The 20,061-nt window shown below is 39.5% G+C and overlaps 1 protein-coding gene across 1 annotated transcript; it reads left to right on the top strand.

The window, feature by feature from the left end:
- Positions 1-1,401: 1,401 nt before the first annotated feature.
- On the top strand, positions 1,402-20,061 carry LOC125346018 (pancreatic triacylglycerol lipase-like). The gene is made up of 13 exons (XM_048338175.1): positions 1,402-1,408; positions 1,515-1,560; positions 2,606-2,760; positions 4,420-4,542; positions 7,802-7,936; positions 9,280-9,391; positions 11,449-11,568; positions 11,697-11,816; positions 12,288-12,406; positions 15,035-15,164; positions 17,309-17,417; positions 17,972-18,136; positions 19,938-20,061. The coding sequence occupies exons 2-13, from the start codon at positions 1,515-1,517 to the stop codon at positions 19,999-20,001; spliced, it is 1,398 nt and encodes a 465-aa protein (XP_048194132.1). The 5' UTR covers positions 1,402-1,408; the 3' UTR covers positions 20,002-20,061.

Raw genomic sequence — 20,061 nt, 5'->3', positions numbered from 1 at the left:
TTGCTGTGCTTCCTGCTTCAACTCAAGGACACATAAGCACATGGAGGACTTTGTGTGGGTTTTTAGGAACAAGACTGCAACTCAGGCACAACCACACATGCATGCATCATGGCCAGAAGTTGGCATGGGTCCCATCACCCTGAAGGAGTTATTGAGGAAGAAATTCTGGATCTTATTCCTGTAGAAAGATGCCAGCTTTCTTTACCCCAAAAGTAAGTGAGTGGTCCAGATAAACAACAGGGTCAATGAAAATTTACTCCCTCAGCTAAAGATTTCATCAAGATTGAATTAAGGATTATTGGAGAGTAAATTCTTATGGACTCTATGTTTCAGAACTTGGTAAAATGCTCCTAACTTGAGTTCATTTTATACATACACACACACACACACACACACACACACACACACACGTCACCTACATAATGGATTAAATTATGTCCCACCTAAAATAACACTTCATAAATATTGTGTGACATAGTAATTCCCCCACAATGTGAATTCTTATGAGTCACCTAGAATGACAGAATATGATTGCAGTAGCAACCTGGCATTATTCTGCATAAATAATAAAGACATGCAACACTTCAGTTCTTAGAAGCTTCTGGAAATCTTTTATTGTTTCTGCTTAGTTGACTTAAAAGACCAGTTAGAGACTTTTACTCTGGAGATATGTAATATTGTTAGCCTGGTAATTGTGCAAAAATCCTTCTTTTTCTATTTATCCCTTTTTGTGTGGTCATTCATTCACAGTGGCCTGTTGAGGGCCTATATGCCAGAATTGGGCTAGATGCTGACTTGTGACAAAAAGACCCAAAGAATTTTAGCCCTCTCCCAGTTTATGACCCGGAACTAAATGGCATTTCTCAAGTGAGGGAAATGTTAAGGGGAGTTGGTTAGAGGGCCAGGTGAGCGAACCTAAAGAGGGTTGGAGAAGCCACCTGAAGAGGGCAGAGGCTAGGAGATGAAGGATCTGGTGGGAATTTGAAAGGTCTCTCATCCAAGAACTATATTACTTCTTCCTTTGGTCCTTTTTAAACATTTCTTTTACCTTCTTTCCTTAACCATATTGTATAACACAGAAAAAAATATGACTCTTTTACAGACCTTTAATTTATCTAAAGACTGAAGTGTTACTTGACAAATTTTGACATACACATTTACTAATTTCAAATTAGTTGATCGAAGCATTCTATTTCTATTGTTTTGTATCTTTCCACAGGCAACTTGGAGAACCTTGCCTGTTTCTATCAATGTGGGCTTATCTGCTATTAAAATTATAACCACGTCCTTGGAGCCTTCTCTCTTTTCATGCCACTTTTCCATGGCACTGCTTTAAAAGATAAGGCTGCCCAATAAAAGGAACTTTCAGTAGTAGCCGATTGTCCAAGAACCCAACGGACCCGCCACGGTGAGTCAGGAACTTGTTTTCTGGGCTAATGTGATAGAATTCACTCATTGTCTGCATGAGCTGGAATTATGCACTTAATTAATGCCATATTTTTACCTTTCTGCAGATGCTGCTGCTGTGGACATTGTCACTGCTGCTGGGAGCAGTAGTAGGTGAGGAAAGATACTTATTTGAAGATGAGGAAAAGCTTCATTATTCAGTTTATTCCAAAACATTAAAATCAGCCATGATAAGTCTGTGTAGTAAAGTGAGGAAGAAACAGGATTAAAGGCACAGGGCTTGGGACAGGATTGTCAGATGAGGTCTATGACTCCCAACTTCTGCTCTGAATAAACTAGAAATATTTAAAACAGACATAAGTGTATGCTATTATCCATTTTGGAAATAAATCCCAAAAGCATTCTAATAAACACTTAATTTCAATTTTGATGTGCACATTTTTTTTCTGAACCTGATACCCCTATATTGGAACCTAGGGAGTGGTGTGAAGCCTTCAACTTAATGATCCTAAACAAAATACTTAACAACTCTGTGCTTTACGATCTTTTCTTGGTCAGAGGAGGATAACAACATCCCTTTCATGGGATGACTGTAAGGCTCAGGTAAGAAAGAAATCACCTTTCCTGACATCTGGCATATAGAGAGATTTAGAGGAATGTAGTCCCAACAGCTACTGCTTTTACCATTGCTATTATGGTAGGGTTACTTTAGGCACTAACATGCCATCTGTAGTTATATCAAGCATGGACATTTTCTTTGATTGTTTGTGAGTACCTGCTTTATCACAGTAATCTGGGGTGACCCTCAAACATAGGTCAGATAGATACCTTTGTGCTTGTGTAGAATGGAGATAAAGCCTGTCCCACCCAATCTACAAAGCCAGGTGGTCTCCCACTAAAGCTTGACACACACAGCCACTCCATTCCTTAGTACCAATCACCAAAGGATGGCTGTTTGGAGAAGCTAAAATGAGTCCCTGCCTTTTCCTTAGCAGGAACCAGAAGAAAGTGAGGGAGATGAGGAGCATCAGCTAGTCTGTAATAAATCATTGTTCTGTATAGATATTTTGTAAGTAAGCGTAGATGAATAGTGGAAACAAATCTGCATCTGCTGTCATTTTACTTATATTTTGAGAGACCATTAGAAGGGGAATTCTTGGTATGTTAATACCCTTGAAATCCTTCCGGATCGTTTCAGGAAGAGAAGTCTGCTACGACAGACTGGGCTGCTTCAGTGACGATGCTCCATATGGAGGCACTGTGGAAAGACCCCTGAAAATGCTGCCCTGGTCTCCAAAAGTGATCAACACCCGCTTCCTCCTGTATACTAATGAGAATCCAAACAAGTATCAAGTAAGGATTTTCATCTATTTTTCAGGCTTAGTGCCATCCCTTTGATGTAAGAAGTCTATTTGTAACCTGTGTGCTACTTTTGTAAGAGAATACCACAGGGAGGTTAATTATTTTTAAAATTGATGTTCATTCAATTCACAGTTCTTAAGGCAAGGATAGCTCTAGAGCTCAGGGGTCTGGATCCTCAGTGCATGCAGAGAGCACTGTCTTACTGCACTATAATGTACTGTTAGACAACACACGTAAGAAAGAGAGAAGGAAGGCGTGGGATGGATCTGAATCTCCCAGCCCTAATTAGAGAATGCAGTCCACGCAACAGCTCACAGATTGGATCTTGTACTTACAGCTCCTCCGGGCTGACAGTGCACGCTGGTAGTACTACAGTTGAGGTTGCCACTCCACCTAGCACCAACCTTGTACAGATCCTCTGTGCTGCCTCCTCCCTGTCACTGCAAGTTTATCTTCTTCTTCAGGGGGTGGCCTCGGGCCTGCGTGTGCCATAGCAGGGATGTCTGAGGAACAGTAAACTGAAATGTGGTGTGCAGTTCTAGGGAACAGGCCCAGACAGGGTGTTTCAGGCCCTACTCTCCAACCATCTTGCCCTTGTAGGGCTCTGGGTCTCTCAGGGAAAAGGAAAGTCTGTGAAACTCATATCTCCACTAAACTACGGAAAAAAAAAAAAAAGCTAGAAGTGGAGCTATGGCTCAAGGGGTAGAGCTACAGTGTTGAGCAAAAGACTCTCCGGGACAAAGCTCAGGCCCTGAGCTCAAGCCCCAGAACCAAAACCAAACCAAAAAGAACCAGAACCAAAAAGAAAAAATAGCTAGTATCCAAGTTTTATGAGGAAAACGAATCAGATTATGGAATTTGCATTTCTATAGATCTTCCAGCAATCAGTATGTTATCTTATATATCTTCTTAAATGTTCAATTAACCTAACATTATATGCATAAATTATATGCCTGATAGCATTAATAAATACTCTAAAATGGGTTTCAATGGCCCCATGAACACACAACCAACATTTAGTTGCCACTGTAATGTTACAAAGAAGCTATATTCAAAATTGATTAATATAGTTATCATGAGAGTATTTTCCAGATAAAAAGTGGATTTATCTATCTCTTGCTGTCTGTCTCTAGTACTGACTTGCTAATCTAAATTACAATATGGGAAGATTAGCACCAAAGCCCACATCATGGTCAAATAAGCCCGTTCTTTAACCAGTCTACATATATGGCTATGTTTGTTTGTATATATGTATACTTAAACTATCCCAGTATTAGACAGTGCTGGTGGCTCATGCCAGTAATCCTAGCAATTCAGTAGGCTGAGAGCTAAGGATCACAGTTCAAAGCCTTCCCTGGGCAGGAAAGGCTATGAGACTCTTTTCTCTAGTTAACCACCAAAAAAGCAGAAACGATACTGTGACTCTAAGTGGTAGAGTGCCGGCCTTGAGCAGAAAAGCTCAGGGACAGACCCTGAGTTCAAGTCCAATGACCAACAACAACAGCAAAAAAAAGTCCCAATATTATAATTATAAAATTAGGAAACTATTATACAGTTTATTAGAGTATCATATTATATTATGAAACCACCAACTCTGTTACAAAGGCACTACAAAGAACTTCACCTGAAACACTTTTCCCCCCTAACCAGGATGTCAATGCAGATGTATCAAGCATCAGGAACTCCAATTTCAAGACAAATAGAAAAACTCGCTTTATTGTTCATGGATTCACAGACAAAGGGGAAGAAAACTGGCTGGCTGATATGTGCAAGGTAAGAGCTCCCAAAGAAAAGTTGGGGTTGCCCCAGGAGTAAAAATCAACAACCTGTAAGACACAGCTCCAACCAAGAAGGACAAATGCTGATCATCACCACACTGGAAGATCCCCTGGCTCCTGCTGTGGCCAAGGTTCCCCAGGGAGATCCCGGTGTGGGGGAGGGGCTGCAGGGGCTCTGGGACAATCATTATAGTGAGGTTGGCTGGCATTTGATAGCTCGTGAGAGTGGTTATTTAATACTTAATATGGACAAGAGGTATGGCTCAGAGGTAGAGTGCCGGCCAATAAGCAATAATAGGCCCTGCATTCAAACTCCAGTATTGCCAAAAATAGTTTCAAAGTCGATGTAGTGCTATTTCAGAAGAACATAGCCACACAGGTATAGCCTACCAGGCCACGGGATTGCCCCTTTGTTCATTCCCTTTTAATTTCTATGTGAAGAACTACTAAGAATTCTCGTTGTCTCAAACTTCCATTTTCACTTCATAATCAGATATCCTCAGGTGTTGTTGTTTTTTTCCTGCTGTTGTTTCTGCAGAAGTGATCTAACTTTCTTTTAAGTTACATTTTGCTCTGTTCCTAGTGATCATGAGGATTTGAAAGACAGAAAGTCAAGTGTTCTAAATTGTCCTTGTAGCTGCTGGTCTCCGAGGATCACTGTTATTGACTTACTTATTTCTCTGTATTTCTTCACATTTTCATCAGTTTTTCTGTGGCTGCCGTGGCACACTTCTGATTTCTTCAGGGCTGTCATGATAAGAATCCCAGGCCATGCTAAATCCATGACTTTCCAGTCTGTCTTTGACTCGCGTCAAATGCAGAACCAGTCATACAGAGCATGTGGTCTGATCTTGGTGGCAGATGAGCGCACTGAACCATTCACCGTTTTACAAGTAGCAGTAAAACCATACCTTTTCTTCTAATGCAATTTAAATTTTATAGTTGTTGTGGAGGTGGGGGGGAGTCAACAATAGCTCTTTGTACAACAGTGATGAAACTGTGATTCTTTGCTTAAAGAAAATACAGATCTTCTTAGATATGTTTGTAGGGTTTGAGATCTAAGATTCCCCAAACAGCTTTGTTTTGTGTGCATTTCATTTGGCTTTGGCAATGCAGTTGTGTTATGATAGAGGAATTAGCAGATTAAACTGAATGGTTAAATGTCCTCAATCCTACTATTGACTCTATGTTTACTGTAGGGAAAAAGTATTTTGCTTTGGACTTTTTTCTTCTGTAAAATGAAAAGAGATGATTTCTCTGATTGTAGTTATTGTTCTCAAAGTGTTTAGGGTAATAGCTAGGAATATCTATATCTATCTATCTGTCTATCTATCTATCTATCTATCTAACTGAACACATACTCAAACAATTCCTTCTAGAACTACCTTTTATGAAACCATAACCAAGACTCATAATAAGAGTTCCTCATATGAGGTAGGCTATGTGAAACAACTTCAGTTACACACAACAGAAAACATCCCCCCCCAAAAAAAATAGATTGGATTTTATCAACTAAAAAATTACTCCTTAGCTTCAATATATTTTTATACATAAATGATCTTCTCATTCAGTAATTTATAGGGATCACCTATATGGCAAAAATATCCTAAACACTAAGGCTATGATATGCCCTACTGTACTTTAGTAAGGGGCAAGGTAGTCTAATGGTCTTTATGAAGCTCCTATGAGACAACCAACTCTGGTACATCTCAAGAATTTTCTTTTTTCTTATTTTAATTAATTAATTTGTTGTCAAAGTGATGTACAGAGGGGTTACAGTTTCATACATAAGGCAGTGAGTACATTTCTTATCAAACTTGTTACCTCCTCCCTCACTTTTCTCCTACCTTTCCCCCTCCCCAGTTCCCTCTCCCCACCCCGAGTTGTACAGTTGGTTTACAGTATATTGTCTTTTAAATATTGCTGTTGCATTGGTTTGCCTTCTACCCTTTGTCTCTCTATTTTGATGTTCCCCTTCCCTTCCCTAGTTCCAATAAACATATATACAATATCCAGGGTACCAAAATCAGTTACAGTGACATCAGTGGTAAAACCATGAGGAAGAGAAACAAAAGAAAAAGGCATAATTTCACATGATGTGTTGAAAATAACAACAATGATAAACCACTTATTTTCATAACTTGGAGTTCACTTCGCTAAGCTTCATCTTATGTGTGCAGAGGTACAGCTATTGAGCTATTGTGATCATCTGCTAAGACTATCCTAGACATGTACTACTTATGACAAATGAGTGAAACTGTAGAGTTTATGTTTCTTTGGGTCTGTCTCACTTCACTTAGTATATGTTTTTCCAAGTCTTTTCAGTTCCTTATGAATGGAGCATTGTCATTCTTTCTGATAGAAGCATAGAATTCCATTGTATATATGTACCACATTTTCTTGATCTGTTCACCTACTGAGGGTTGTCTTGGTTCCATATTTTAGCGATGGTAAATTGTGCTACAATGAATGTAGTGGTGCTGCTAGCTTTAGTGTGGTCTTGCTTGTAATCCTTTGGGTAAATGTCCAAAAGTGGGGTTGCTGGGTTGCTGGGTCATAGGGGAACTCTGTGTTTAGCCTTTTGAGGAACCTCCACACTGCTTTCCAGAGTGGTTGAACAAGTTTACACTCCCACCAGCAGTGTAGTAGGTTTCCCTTTCGGCCACATCCCACCAGCATCTCTTGCTTGCTATTAGTTTTCTTAATAATGGCCATTCTTACAAATCAAAACAACATTGAGATTCTACCTCAACCATTTTTCTGCGAATCGAATGTCTGAATCTATTTCACCAGAAATCCCGAGAACCTGCCCCCATGATGCTCAGTACCTGTAGTAAATTTCAGGGAGGATTTTGTACTTGAGTTCTTTGTTGATAGCATAGATGGGATTTTTTGTTTGTTTGTGTTTTGTTTTGTTTTGTTTTGGCCAGTCCTAGGCCTTGAACTCAGGGCCTGAGCACTGTCCCTGGCTTCCTTTTGCTCAAGGCTAGCACTCTGCCACTTGAGCCACAGCACCACTACTGGCCGTTTTCTGTATATGTGGTGCTGGGGAATTGAACCCAGGGCTTCATGTATACGAGGCAAGCTCTCTTGCCACTAGGCCATATCCCCAGCCCGATAGCATAGATGTTTGAAAAAAATAACATTATATTGTATAGACCAAGGAGCTAATTTGTCCCACACTTCAAATGTGTTCACTACAAAGCAGTAAAGATCCTGATTTACTTGCCTGTTTCTTGTGTCTCCTCCATCAGAACATGTTACAGGTAGAAAGTGTCAACTGCATCTGTGTGGACTGGAAAGGAGGCTCCCGCACTGGATACACCCAGGCCACCCAGAACACACGGGTTGTGGGTGCAGAAATAGCATATTTCGTGGATATCCTTAAGGTAATTGCTTCTGGATTATTTTAAAGACTATATGCGTTGCTCCCTGTGATACTTTTCCTGAAAGAAAATAGTACATATGATCATTATGTAAATTTATTTTTAACTGATACATAAAAATTGAACAAAATCATGTAGTACTTTGTGATATTTCAATCATTTACTTTGTAAAAGCTCAATTTGCAAGACAATAGCAATTGTTTTTAGTTCCTCAAAGCCCTGCTTTACGCCAAAGTACCAGAGTGCATACCTATAATCCTAGTTACTCAGGAAGCAAAAATCTGGAATATGGCAGTTACAACCCAGTCTGTGCAAAAAGTTTACAAGAGTCATCTCAATCATAAAAACCCATGTTATTCTAGCCTACACAAGAGTGAGACCTTATCTCATAAATAAGTATAAAAGGCTGGAGGTATGGCTTAAGGTAGTGTGCTCATCTAGAAAATATGACTCTCTGAGTATAAAACTCAGTCCCAGATCAAAAAAGGAAACAAAATTTTGGTTGTAACTTGAATGACACCCAGGGGCTAACTTGTTTATAATTAAAGATGATTTCATTCTCTTCTACTTATGCATTTATATCAGGAAGACGATTTCCACCTAAGATAAAAATGGAATTGTATCTCTTCTGATTTATTTATCTTTGGAATGGCTAATAAACCAGTATTTTTTCTGAATATATAATTTAATTTTAGCTCAAAGGAGAAGATTTCGAGTTTTTTTTAAATCCTTGTTAAGAGCTAGGCACTGGTAGCTCATGCCTGTAATCCTAGTTACTCAGGAGGCAGAGCTCTGAGGATCACTGTTCAAAGCCAGACCTAGAAGGAAAGCCTATAAGACTCTTAGCTCCAATTAATCACCAAAAAGCCCTAAGTAGAGCTATGGCTCAAGTGGTAGAGTCATCTTTAAGCAAAAAAAAAAAAGTTTAGAAACAAAACCCAGGTCCTGAGTTTAAGTTCCAGGACTGGCATGTGTGTATATGCATGCACACATGCGCACACACACACACACACACACACACACACACACACACACACAATGAACAAAGGGTTTGGACTGGGGAAAGTAAATACCAGCGCTGTCACTAAAAGGAATGTGAAGTAGAAGGCAAGGACTATCGTAATATGTTAATTTTCGCAAACATTGCAGCCCTATTTGTCAGTCCCAGGTGACAAAGGAATTTTATCTCTTTTTTTTCATAGAAATTGCTCTAGCTTATGATGGCTGGTATAATGTAGCTCAAGTAACCATCCTTGCCATTGCTCCTTTACTGCCTCCCAGCTCAAAATATTTGTTAAAGAGATAGTTTTGAATGATTAAGACTAGTTTTCTTCATTTCCCAATAGTCTCAATTTGGATACTCACCTTCCAATGTCCACGTCATTGGCCACAGCCTGGGCTCCCATATTGCTGGGGAAGCTGGAAGAAGGACCAATGGAGCCATTGGAAGAATCACAGGTGGGCCACAACTCACTACATGTAACACAATTAAACCATGTACACCTCTGTGTGCATCCAGAGAGAAAATGGGGCAGTATGCATTTTATCCCATCACACCTTCTGAACTGGACAGAATGATTAGAACTCATTCCTTGTGAGGCATCATTGAGAAAGATTCTTGGTTTACAGTGTCCTACCTAAAAGGTAAGTTGTTTCATGAATATAAAATGAGAACTAAGAGCATCTAGCAACTGTCATTTTATTTTCCCACGATTGACTTCACAAAAGACAAGGGTCATGTGTTAAATAAATTCCATTATTATAGAATAAGTAGAATTTAACCCATGGAGCTTAACTGTATATAAATTCACTGTATTCTGCTCCAGCAGTAATTGCTAATGAGACAAAACTTTTTAAGTTCCAGAGCTGAGAGAAGGAGAAAAATGGTCAGGCTTCCCTTAGCTACCAATCCTGCTCTGGCAGCTCCTAATGAGATTTTAAAAGCCATTTTACAAACCTCAGACTGGAAGCCTTAGCCTCGTGAAGTCATGTGCTGGAGATCCAGATCCTATACAACCCAGTGCCTTTATAGCAAACTTGATTTTGGGGAATGACCAATTCCCCTTTCCATCTTCCAATTTCCAGGGGCTAACCTGGTGTTACCTTGTGTTTCTCTCTCTCTCTCTCTCTCTCTTCCTCCCTCCCTCTCTCTCTCTCTGTGTCTATCACACACACACACACACACACACACACACACATTTCTCTCTCCCTCCCTCTCTCTTCTCTTTCTCTCTCACATTTCTCTCTCCTCTCCCTCTTTCTCTCTCCTTCTCCCTCTCTCCTCTCCTCTCCTCTCCTCTCCTCTCCTCTCTTCTTCTTCTCTGTCCTCCCACCCTCTGGTTTTGAATTCAGGTCTTCATACTTGCTAGACAGCTTGAGCCACACCTCCAATCCTTTTTGTTCCAGGTATTTTTCAGATGGGATCTCACATTTAAGCATCAATTGAACTGGTTCATTACATTCTTACTCAAGCTTCTTGCTCTACCTGGGAAAATAGACATGTGCCACTCTATCTCGTTGTTGTTGATTTTTCTGTTGAGATGGTGTCTTGTGAACTTTTTCTTGCCTCGGCTGACCTTTAACCACAATCTTCTCATTGCTACTCTCCCTTGTATCTGGGATACAGGTGCAGAGCCTGTGCCCAAATGTTCCTTGAGATGAGGCCTCCCAACTCTCCAGAGCCAGCCTAGAATGGTTCTCCTGATCTCTGCCTCCTGAGTAACAAAGATCATAGATATGACTACTATAACCTCATTGCAATTCCAGATTTGATACTCAAGACGTTGGTTATATTTGGATTGATAGTCATCTTGAATTTCTATTTCTTGTTTTTGTTTTGTTTTTTTTCAAGTCCTGGGGCTTGGACTCAGGGCCTGAGCACTGTCCCTGGCTTCTTTTTGCTCAAAGCTAGTACTCTGCCACTTGAGCCACAGCACCACTTTTGGCCTTTTCTATATATGTAGTGCTGAGGAATCGAACCCAGGGCTTCATATATACGAGGCAAGCACTCTTGCCACTAGGCCATATTCTCAGCCCTCTATTTCTTAACTTGTTGAAAAGAAGTACTTCCAGAATATTCTTTCTAATATGCTGCAATTTTTACCACAGTCTGCTCAGCCAGGTGCTGAACCATCCTAGCTATGGATTCAGAGACCAGGAAAGGCAAAGTCCTTGCCCACTTGAATCATTGCAATCTAGTTGCAATGATTTTATCCTGAGCAGCATTTAGCCCACTGTCTCCAGGAACCTCCTCTTTTCTAGTAAGTGCTGCAGATGACCAGGGCTCTCCAAGAGACAATGCATCCATAAGGAGGGGAAAATCCAATCTCATTCAAATAGTGTGAATTTAAAGTAAATCTCCTTTTAGAATGTGTCAATATAAGAAAACCTCATTTACCTCTTTCCATAGGTAATCATGACTATGACTGTGACTTGCATTCAGTATGTAACTAGTGAAGAAAAAAATGACCATCCATGAATGTTGGAATAGTTAATGACGCCCCTGATTCATTTAGGTTTGGATCCTGCTGAACCTTACTTTCAGAACACACCAGAAATCGTTCGATTGGACCCCAGTGATGCCCAGTTTGTGGATGCCATTCATACAGATTCCGCCCCCATGATTCCCAACATGGGTGAGTGCTTCAACTTGTGCTCCTGGAGCATTTTTTGATGACTGTAGTCGAGTGGTTCACCGTGTCTCCGGTCTATCTTGTTACTATACCATAACATAAACCATCTCTTATTTTAAAAACATTTTCAGGATTGGGAATGAGCCAAACCGTGGGCCACCTAGACTTCTTCCCAAACGGTGGGAAAGAAATGCCTGGATGTCAGAAGAACCCTCTCTCTCAGATTGTTGACATTGACGGCATCTGGGAAGGTAAAAACATCCTGAATGCAGAGAGAATCTCACTAGAGAACATTTGTTTGGTACTGATAATCTTGCTGAATATTCGAAACTGAACAGCATTCACATTTTATAGGACAAAGGGCTTTCAATTGGATCCCCGACTTTCCCACTGGGACAAGTGAACATGAGGGGACTTTGGGAAAATACATCTTTATGGCCAACCTTCTAAGGACCAAATTCAGGAAACCAGTTACTAAGTTGTCCTTATATCTGAATGGATCAACCTTTCCCTTCTTGAGTCATTTTTTATTTCATTTAATAACATTTACTATCATAATTTTAAATTGGATTGCATTTCAAATAAAAATGTATTTCATGAATGATTTTTTTTACTGTGGCCTCCACTGAATATGGACAAATTTATTCAATAGTTACATTGTCATGATGTTAACTTGGAAGAATCAAATATATACTGAAGCATAATCATACCTGATCTCACAGGAAGTCGTGACTTCGTGGCCTGTAATCATTTAAGAAGCTACAAGTATTATTCTGACAGCATCCTCAACCCTACTGGCTTTGCTGGATTCTCTTGTTCCTCTTACAGTGATTTCACTGCAGTAAGTAGCCACATTTTACCTGAGAATTATGTGATTATCATTTTTCATGACTGGAATGGCTTACTCAGTTTATACATTCATATTGTTTATACATCAGAGAATCATTTGGTGATGATTTGAACTCAGAGCCTCTCACTTTCCAGGCATTCTATCACTTTAGCCACTTGTTGTGCTGGCTATTTTGGAGATAAGGTTGCATTTTATGTCCAGGCTTGTCTATACTGCTATACTCCTATTTATGCTTCTGTGCACAGCTGGAGATTATAAGTGCACATCATTGCGACCAGCCATCAGTTAGACGTTAAGTCTCATGAACTTTAATCCCAGGAAGGACCTTAAATTGTACTCCCCTAATCTCTCCCATCAAAGTTGCTAAGACAGCTAGAGCCACTGGGCCTGACTTCGTAGACATACTGTAAGACTTCAGAGAAATTGACTTGAACATGAAATGTCCTGTATTGATCATTCTATCACTATTATATGTATCTGATAAATGCTCACATTTGTTTTAGAAAGAACCCTAAACTACAATAGTAACGGGATTTTTTTTATGGACACTTAATTATAGGATACTGAAGAATGTGGAGAAAGTTTACTCGTGAAAATTTCTGTGACTTCTCACATTTCTTAGTATTTGAGCTTTCATTTTGTTTTGTATTCTCTTGATATCTAAGTTGAATTCTTATATGTGTTCTTCAATATGACACATTTATTGCCTGCTGTTTTATAAAACTATTATTACCACCCTAATTTTTTCTCAAATCTAAATTTTTAACCTATGTTATTAAATAAAGAAAACATCAAGTTATTGCCTCCCAGGGGCTCTAATAATTACCAAAAACATGTGCCATAGCGATACAGAGAGAAGACTGAAATCCAGGTTTTCCACTAAATAATTGAATGATTCTGAGCAAAATACTTCACTCCTTTAAGTCATTTCTTTGTCCGACTATGGAAATGATAATGGCAGACTCAATGTATTTGGTTGAAGGTATTAATGAAATTATTTGTATGAGTTACTCAGACTAGAAAAAAAATGGTAATGATTATCATTCAATAGTCTTTGTCTATTATGCAGAAATTATGCATATTTTATTCACAGTACAGCAGTGAGAATATGTATTAAGACATAAAACACCATTTCTCTTTCTTTGACTTAACTTCAATCTTAAACTCTTCTTCTCCAATAACTAAGGATGGATAAAGAAGAAAGCAAAGCCGACACTTTGCATCTCCTACAGTTAAAACAATTCTGATGCAATAATAAGCCGTCTTTTTAGATGGAGCTTAGTACTTTGTGAAAATCAGTGCCTTGGTCTTCGGGATTTCTTTTTACCTTCCCACACCCTCTTCAGCTTGCGTCAAGGCTGGTGCTGGATGAGATCGTCCAGGTGTCAGTCTGTACCAGATGCTCCCCACTCAGAGCAACCCTGGGGCCATTGGTGCATGTCTCTTGGCTCCTTTGGACTCTGAGCCATATCCCTTTCTATGTTGTTGGTGGGCACAATCCAAGCACTTAGACATGAAGGCAGGTGCTTTCATACTCTTCGTCTTCTGGCTTAGAAAATGCCCTCAGAGATTGTTCAAAGAGGCTCAGATGAAACTGCCTTTATGTGGGGTCTTAAATAGACATTTGAAGAGCAGAGGTTCCATTGAAAGCCAGAATGTGTCCATTGGACAGAGGTAACATGGTCCTCAGGGGACATCTCTGTGACCTACCAGGTTAGGAGTTATATGAATTATTACTGAAGATAAAGGATAAATTTATTTCTATAGCTCATTGGTCCAACATGCAACAGTTTTAGACCCAAACATGGTTCTAGAGAGAAGTTATTTCTACAGTTGGGAAGTTACAGGATGTAACTTCTCAGCAAATAACTCTTTTGGCATGTCAGCAAATTCATAGAGTCATTACACAGCACAAGATGGGGTCTGAGCGGCAAAATGATGTCCCTGCTGTCAATGTTCCTTCAAACAGCTTTGATGACTTGCTGGTGGATCAGTCCTTTTTTAATTTTTTTACAGGACCAACTCTAGACTGCCTTAGGTATCATAGATTCCTGTGGTTCAGGAGTCCGCCAGGAATTAATTTTAAACAAATTGAGAAAGCCAGATTTGTGAGCCTATTATTCCTCTAATGGACCCAGTTTACATGTCAGAAGCTGTTCTTTAGGTAATCTTTCTAAAATAAATTATAGATTTGGGGATGCAGCTCCTGGGTAGAACTCCTGCCTAACATGGCCCAGGCCCTAGATTCCATGATCAAGGCCTTGGGTTGTATTTTTTTCTATAAATAAGTAACTAAAGTCTAAAATCCTATTGGCAGGTGAATGTCTTGGTATTCCTAGGGCAACTGAAAGAGACAAAAAGAAAACAAAAACATATGTCTATAAATACTTCCATTCTGTGTTTTTCATTGTGTTTAGTACAATCCCAGTAGAAGGACTGGCTTCTGCTGTAAGGAGATGCATTGACAATCTTTACTGAAACATTAATACAGTTCCTTTTCCTATCATCAAGAATGAAATTAGCTTTAAGCACTTGTAGTAACCTTGTAGCAATATGAACGGAAAGGTGATATGCTCTTAAAAGAAAAAGCGCTTCATGGTCACTTCTTTATTCTCACAGAACAGGTGCTTCCCCTGTGCCAGTGGAGGCTGCCCACAGATGGGTCATTATGCTGACAGATTTTCTGGGAAAACAAATGGAGTATATCAGAAATTTTACCTAAACACTGGTGATAAGAGTAATTTTGCTCGTAAGTCTCTATTTTATTTACTTTAAATCTTATGTACTTTCACATGTTCACTGATAATGTCTGAAATTGCTTTCCTACACAAATCTTTAAACATTCCTCCTCAATATGAAAAAAAACAACAAACCACTCAGTTCTATGCTCAAGGTGACGATGACTGATTAGAGTAGCTGGGAAGAATCTGGGGTCTGCACTATTAGTGAGGCATTTGAGTCTAGGACTGAATTCAGAAGACTTCTTCTGATCTAGACTTTTTGTACTAAAAAGAATACACTGAGCAGATTCATCTCCAAGAGAAGTGGTGGCAGAGGTGGTGGTTGGAATGGAACGGGGATGGCAGGTTCAGAGGACATTTGTGAGGGCAGACTCCATGGGTCATGGGAAGAACAGAATGTGAAAATGGCAAGGCCTGGGGACAAGCCCCACGTTCCTTTTCTGGATGACAGAGGAAAAGAAACACATGACGGGAACCACTGGGGGTAGCAGTTTTGTAAATGCTAAGGACAAATTTTATGACATCTCCAGTTAATAAAAAAAATGATAAGTCACAATACCATTCTTTCAGTTCCTGGAATAGGAACACTGGCAATCACTAAGAATAAGCCAAACAGATGGGGATGCAACCCTCTGCCATTTTCCCACTATCTCCTGGGATAAAGTTCTTTTTTTTTAATTTTTATTGTCAAACTGATGTACAGAGAGGTTACAGCTTCATATGTTAGGCATTGGATACATTTCTTGTACTGTTTGTTACCTCCTCCTTCATATCCCCCTCTCTCTTCCTCCTTTCCCGTTCCCCCCCATGAGTTGTTCAGTTGATTTACACCAAACAGTTTTGCAAGTATTGCTTTTGTAGTAGTTTGTCTTTTTTACCCTGTGTCTCTCAATTTTGGTGTTCCCTTTCAGTTTCCTAGTTCTAATACCAGTATACACGGTTTCCAATGTACTCAGATAAGATACAGAGATAGTGCAGGTACACCACAGGAAGGTGATACAAGAACATCATCAATAATAGAAGCTGTGGTTACATATAGCACGTTGAAAGTAGTTACAACAGTGATATAACAATCATTTCCATAACATGGAGTTCATTTCACTTAGCATCATCTTATGTGTTCATAAGGGTATAGCTAGCTATTGGGCTCTTGTGATCTCTGCTGTGACTTGCCTAAACCTGTGCTAATTATTCACTATGAGGGAGACCGTAGAGTCCATGTTTCTTTGGGTCTGGCTCACTTCACTTAGTATAATTTTTTCCAAGTCCTTCCATTTCCTTATGAATGGGGCAATGTCATTCTTTCTGATAGAGGCATAAAATTCCATTGTGTGTATGTACCGCATTTTCCTGATCTATTCGTCTACTAAGGGGGATCTGGGTTGGTTCCATATTCTAGCTATGACAAATTGCGCTGCGATGAACATTGTTGTGCTGGTGACTTTAGTGTGTTCTTGTTTGTGGTCTTTTGGGTAGATGCCCAAAAGTGGGGCTGCTGGGTCATAGGGGAGTTCTATGTTTAGCCTTCTGAGGAATCTCCATACCACTTGCCAGAGTGGCTGAACCAGTTTACATTCCCACCAACAATGAAGTAGGGTTCCCTTTTGGCCACATGGGATAAAGTTCTTAAGACATTGAAAAGATATATCTATGAACTGCTAGATTTCTAAATTGAAATTTCGGAGACACTGGCTTGAAATTAAATATCAGGTAACCTTAGAGAAATTGTGTATTCCCTGGGCACTCAATGCTGGTTCCCTGCCCACTTGGAATGGCTGTGATTGTTTTATTAATGGTGCTATTAACATCATATTAAAATTACCCAACATTGTGTAATAAAATGAACATAGGTTTCAAGCTGGGCAGCGTTGGCTCAGGCCTGTAATCCTAGCTACCCAGGAGGCTGAGATCTGAGAATTGTGGTTCAAAGCCAGCCCAGGCAGGAAAGTCCATGAGACTCATCTCCAATGAATCACAGAAAATGCTAGAAGTAGTGCTATAGCTCAAGTAGTAGAGTGTTAGCCTTGAGCAAAAGAAGCTTAGGGACAGTGCCCAGGCCCAGAGTTCAAGGCCAAGGAGCAGAAACACAGAAACACAGGTATCAGTGTATCTTCTCCATAAATTGACATTTTGCAAAAATTTTCCCACTCAGGTTGGAGATATCAGGTAGCTGTCACACTGTCTGGAAAGAAGGTTACAGGACACATCCTGGTTTCTTTGTTTGGAAATGGAGGAACTTCTAAGCAGTATGAAATTTTCAGGTGAGTAAAATATCACATTGAGTTTCTTGAATATCATATTGTTTGTGAATAAGGTAGAGTATGTAAATTAATTTGTTTTATTTGTTCCAACACAAGAGTAGAATACTGCCACATATAAGAAAAAATATTCTATCACTTATACTATATTTCAGAACTATGCTTCTAAATATTTTTCTCTGCTATAACTCAAGAAAACTATGAATGTTTACTTCAATGCCTGACATCTGGGACATAAGCAGTAAATACTTTTCTTGTAAAAGATTGGGGAAATCTGACATAATGATGTCATCATAAATTAAACTGTGAGAGGACTGTGACTAAAGTGTCTGCAGTTGTATGAAATATATATGAATCACTGATTATAAAACGTGCTGCGGTATGAATTTAATTTGTTACAATGACAAATGTTTTGACAAATCAACTTAGAGAAGCATTCTAAGATGGTTTTAGAAATATATATGTCTACATATATGTACATATATTTACATGCATGTTGATTAATGCATATACTTGTGCATTCCAAGCATTTTCTTGTTTACTTCTCAACTCCTCAGAGGCTCTCTTCAACCTGGGAAGACTCAAACCAATGAGGTCGACTCTGATGTGGATGTTGGAGACCTGCAGAAGGTTAAATTTCTTTGGTATAACAATGTGATCAACCCATCTCTGCCCAGAGTGGGAGCATCAAGGATCACAGTGGAAAGAAATGATGGAAGAGTGTAAGTAATAACCGAAGGGATGAGAAGGATTGAGTAGTGTTTATAATTCTATTCTCACTAAAATTCTCCTCCTTAAATACATACACTTCCTACTTTGCCCCAGCCATAGATGCTTCCTAACACTGTTTTTGTATGTTTAGGAGAAAGCATAGAAATTTAGGAAAATAATGATGATCAATTTGTAGATATGCGGTATTCTACTGATAGAAATTAAGTGTTACGGTGAGAATTTGATCCTAAAGTGAAAAGAATGTCTCATTTGGTAAATCATTTGTGGTAGATAAACCTGTGTCATGTGTGTAAATAACATATCATGTGTGAAACAAAACTTCATGGGTTCAACAAATTGCCATTTAGATCAGCAAGCTCAATAAAATTATCAAAGAGAATAGGCCGTTCTATCCAACTGGTCTTAGTGAAGAGAGCCAGACCAGCCCTTTGTTCTCACCCAAATGGGAGTGATTCTGAGCATAAGGATTTGTGTCATTATGAACTACCCGGGAAGGTGACCAAATGTAATCGTAACAATAGTGATATTAGTGTAAGAGGGTTTTTAAATTAAGCTGAATTCTGAGGCAGAGTGGATTACTTCTTCTGTTACCAAACTTCATTTATACTCATTAAGACCCAGGAAAACTTGCATCTACCTCAGATTACAAAGCACAACAGTTACCTTCCAAATTAAAACCAGTATAAATTTAGACAAAATGCACAAAACAACCCTTTCTGGGACACTGAACTTCAAACTGGCAATAAAACACAATAATGTCTGGCAAAAAGTAAACAGGTGGAGTCTAATACTTCCCAGTGACTGCCTTGAGAGAGCGTCCAGAGTGGTATAGGCAGGAGACATTCAGGCAGAGGCTAGCGTATGCTCTGAGCTGATTTGAGGAGACCTAAGAATCAGAGGATCTTAGTCAGCTAGATCACAAAAGACCAAGTGCCAGAGAAGAGAGAGCAGCAGAGTGAGACTTGGAGAGGTCTAGAAGCCATCTTGAACATTCAACATAATACTTAGTACATGTGTATGAGCAAACCAGCAGAGACCCAGGCATGACCAACACAGCCATGACCAGAGATGTAGCCATTTGTGGGAGCAAGAGGGAAAAGTATCAAGGAATGGTGCTTTGTTTGGACAGGTTACATACAGAAAAAATGAAGATCAAATTACAACTGATTTCTTGTCATAGTGACACAAGCCATAGAGCAATGGACAGCATTCTAAAAGTACAAATAAAAATTTATTATTGAGAATTTACACCAGCAAAAGTAGCTTTCCAAGTGGATGATGATATAAAAGCTCTCAGGTACTCCAGAGTTGAAACTTAGGAGTTTCAACTCCAAAGGCAGGTCAATCATGACAAAAAGTAGTAGGATAAATATTATTAGGCAAGGGATATAATACGTTAGGAAAAGAATATATGGAAGGAAGTGAAGGGAAGAAAAACATTAATTAGACTGAAAACACATGCTGCTCTTAGGTGCAGTAGGCCCCCATTCCTGATTTTGCTTCCTGCAGTTTCAGTTACACAAACCGAGTCTACAGATAGCAAACGGAGAATGAGCGCTTCCTGTTCATTGAGGGGTCATGAGCACTGCTCTCTGCTATTTTCACTACCATGTGTTAAAGTTGGAAAGGAGAGTCATTCAGTTAAGTAGAGGTCTCTGTCAATGTCTTCAACATCTCACAGGGTGTCCCCCTTTCTCGGGGGAAGAGTGAGGGGAGACATCAGTAATGGTCCTCATAGCCAGCATTCTACTTGTGTGCCAGAAAGCGACCTTTTGCTGTTTCTCTCCACAGATTCAACTTCTGTAGCCAAGATACCGTGAGGGAGGACGTTCTGCTTACCCTCAACCCCTGTTAGGAGCCTGTTGATACACGGCCACTGTGTCTTACGGCTAATAAAACCACAAGTGAATCAATA

Source organism: Perognathus longimembris, chromosome 2 (assembly GCF_023159225.1).
Source record: "Perognathus longimembris pacificus isolate PPM17 chromosome 2, ASM2315922v1, whole genome shotgun sequence".
Lineage (NCBI taxonomy): Eukaryota > Metazoa > Chordata > Mammalia > Rodentia > Heteromyidae > Perognathus > Perognathus longimembris.
Note: the sequence above shows the minus strand (reverse complement) of the source record. Positions and strands in the feature narration are given on the sequence as shown.

Coding starts and splice junctions, on each gene's coding strand:
- LOC125346018 (XM_048338175.1), top strand. CDS start 1,515: ATGCTGCTGCTGTGGACATTGTCACTGCTGCTGGGAGCAGTAGTAG. Junction 15,165..17,308: donor TGATAAGAGTAATTTTGCTC/GTAAGTCTCTAT, acceptor TTTCCCACTCAG/GTTGGAGATATCAGGTAGCT. Junction 18,137..19,937: donor GAAAGAAATGATGGAAGAGT/GTAAGTAATAAC, acceptor TTCTCTCCACAG/ATTCAACTTCTGTAGCCAAG.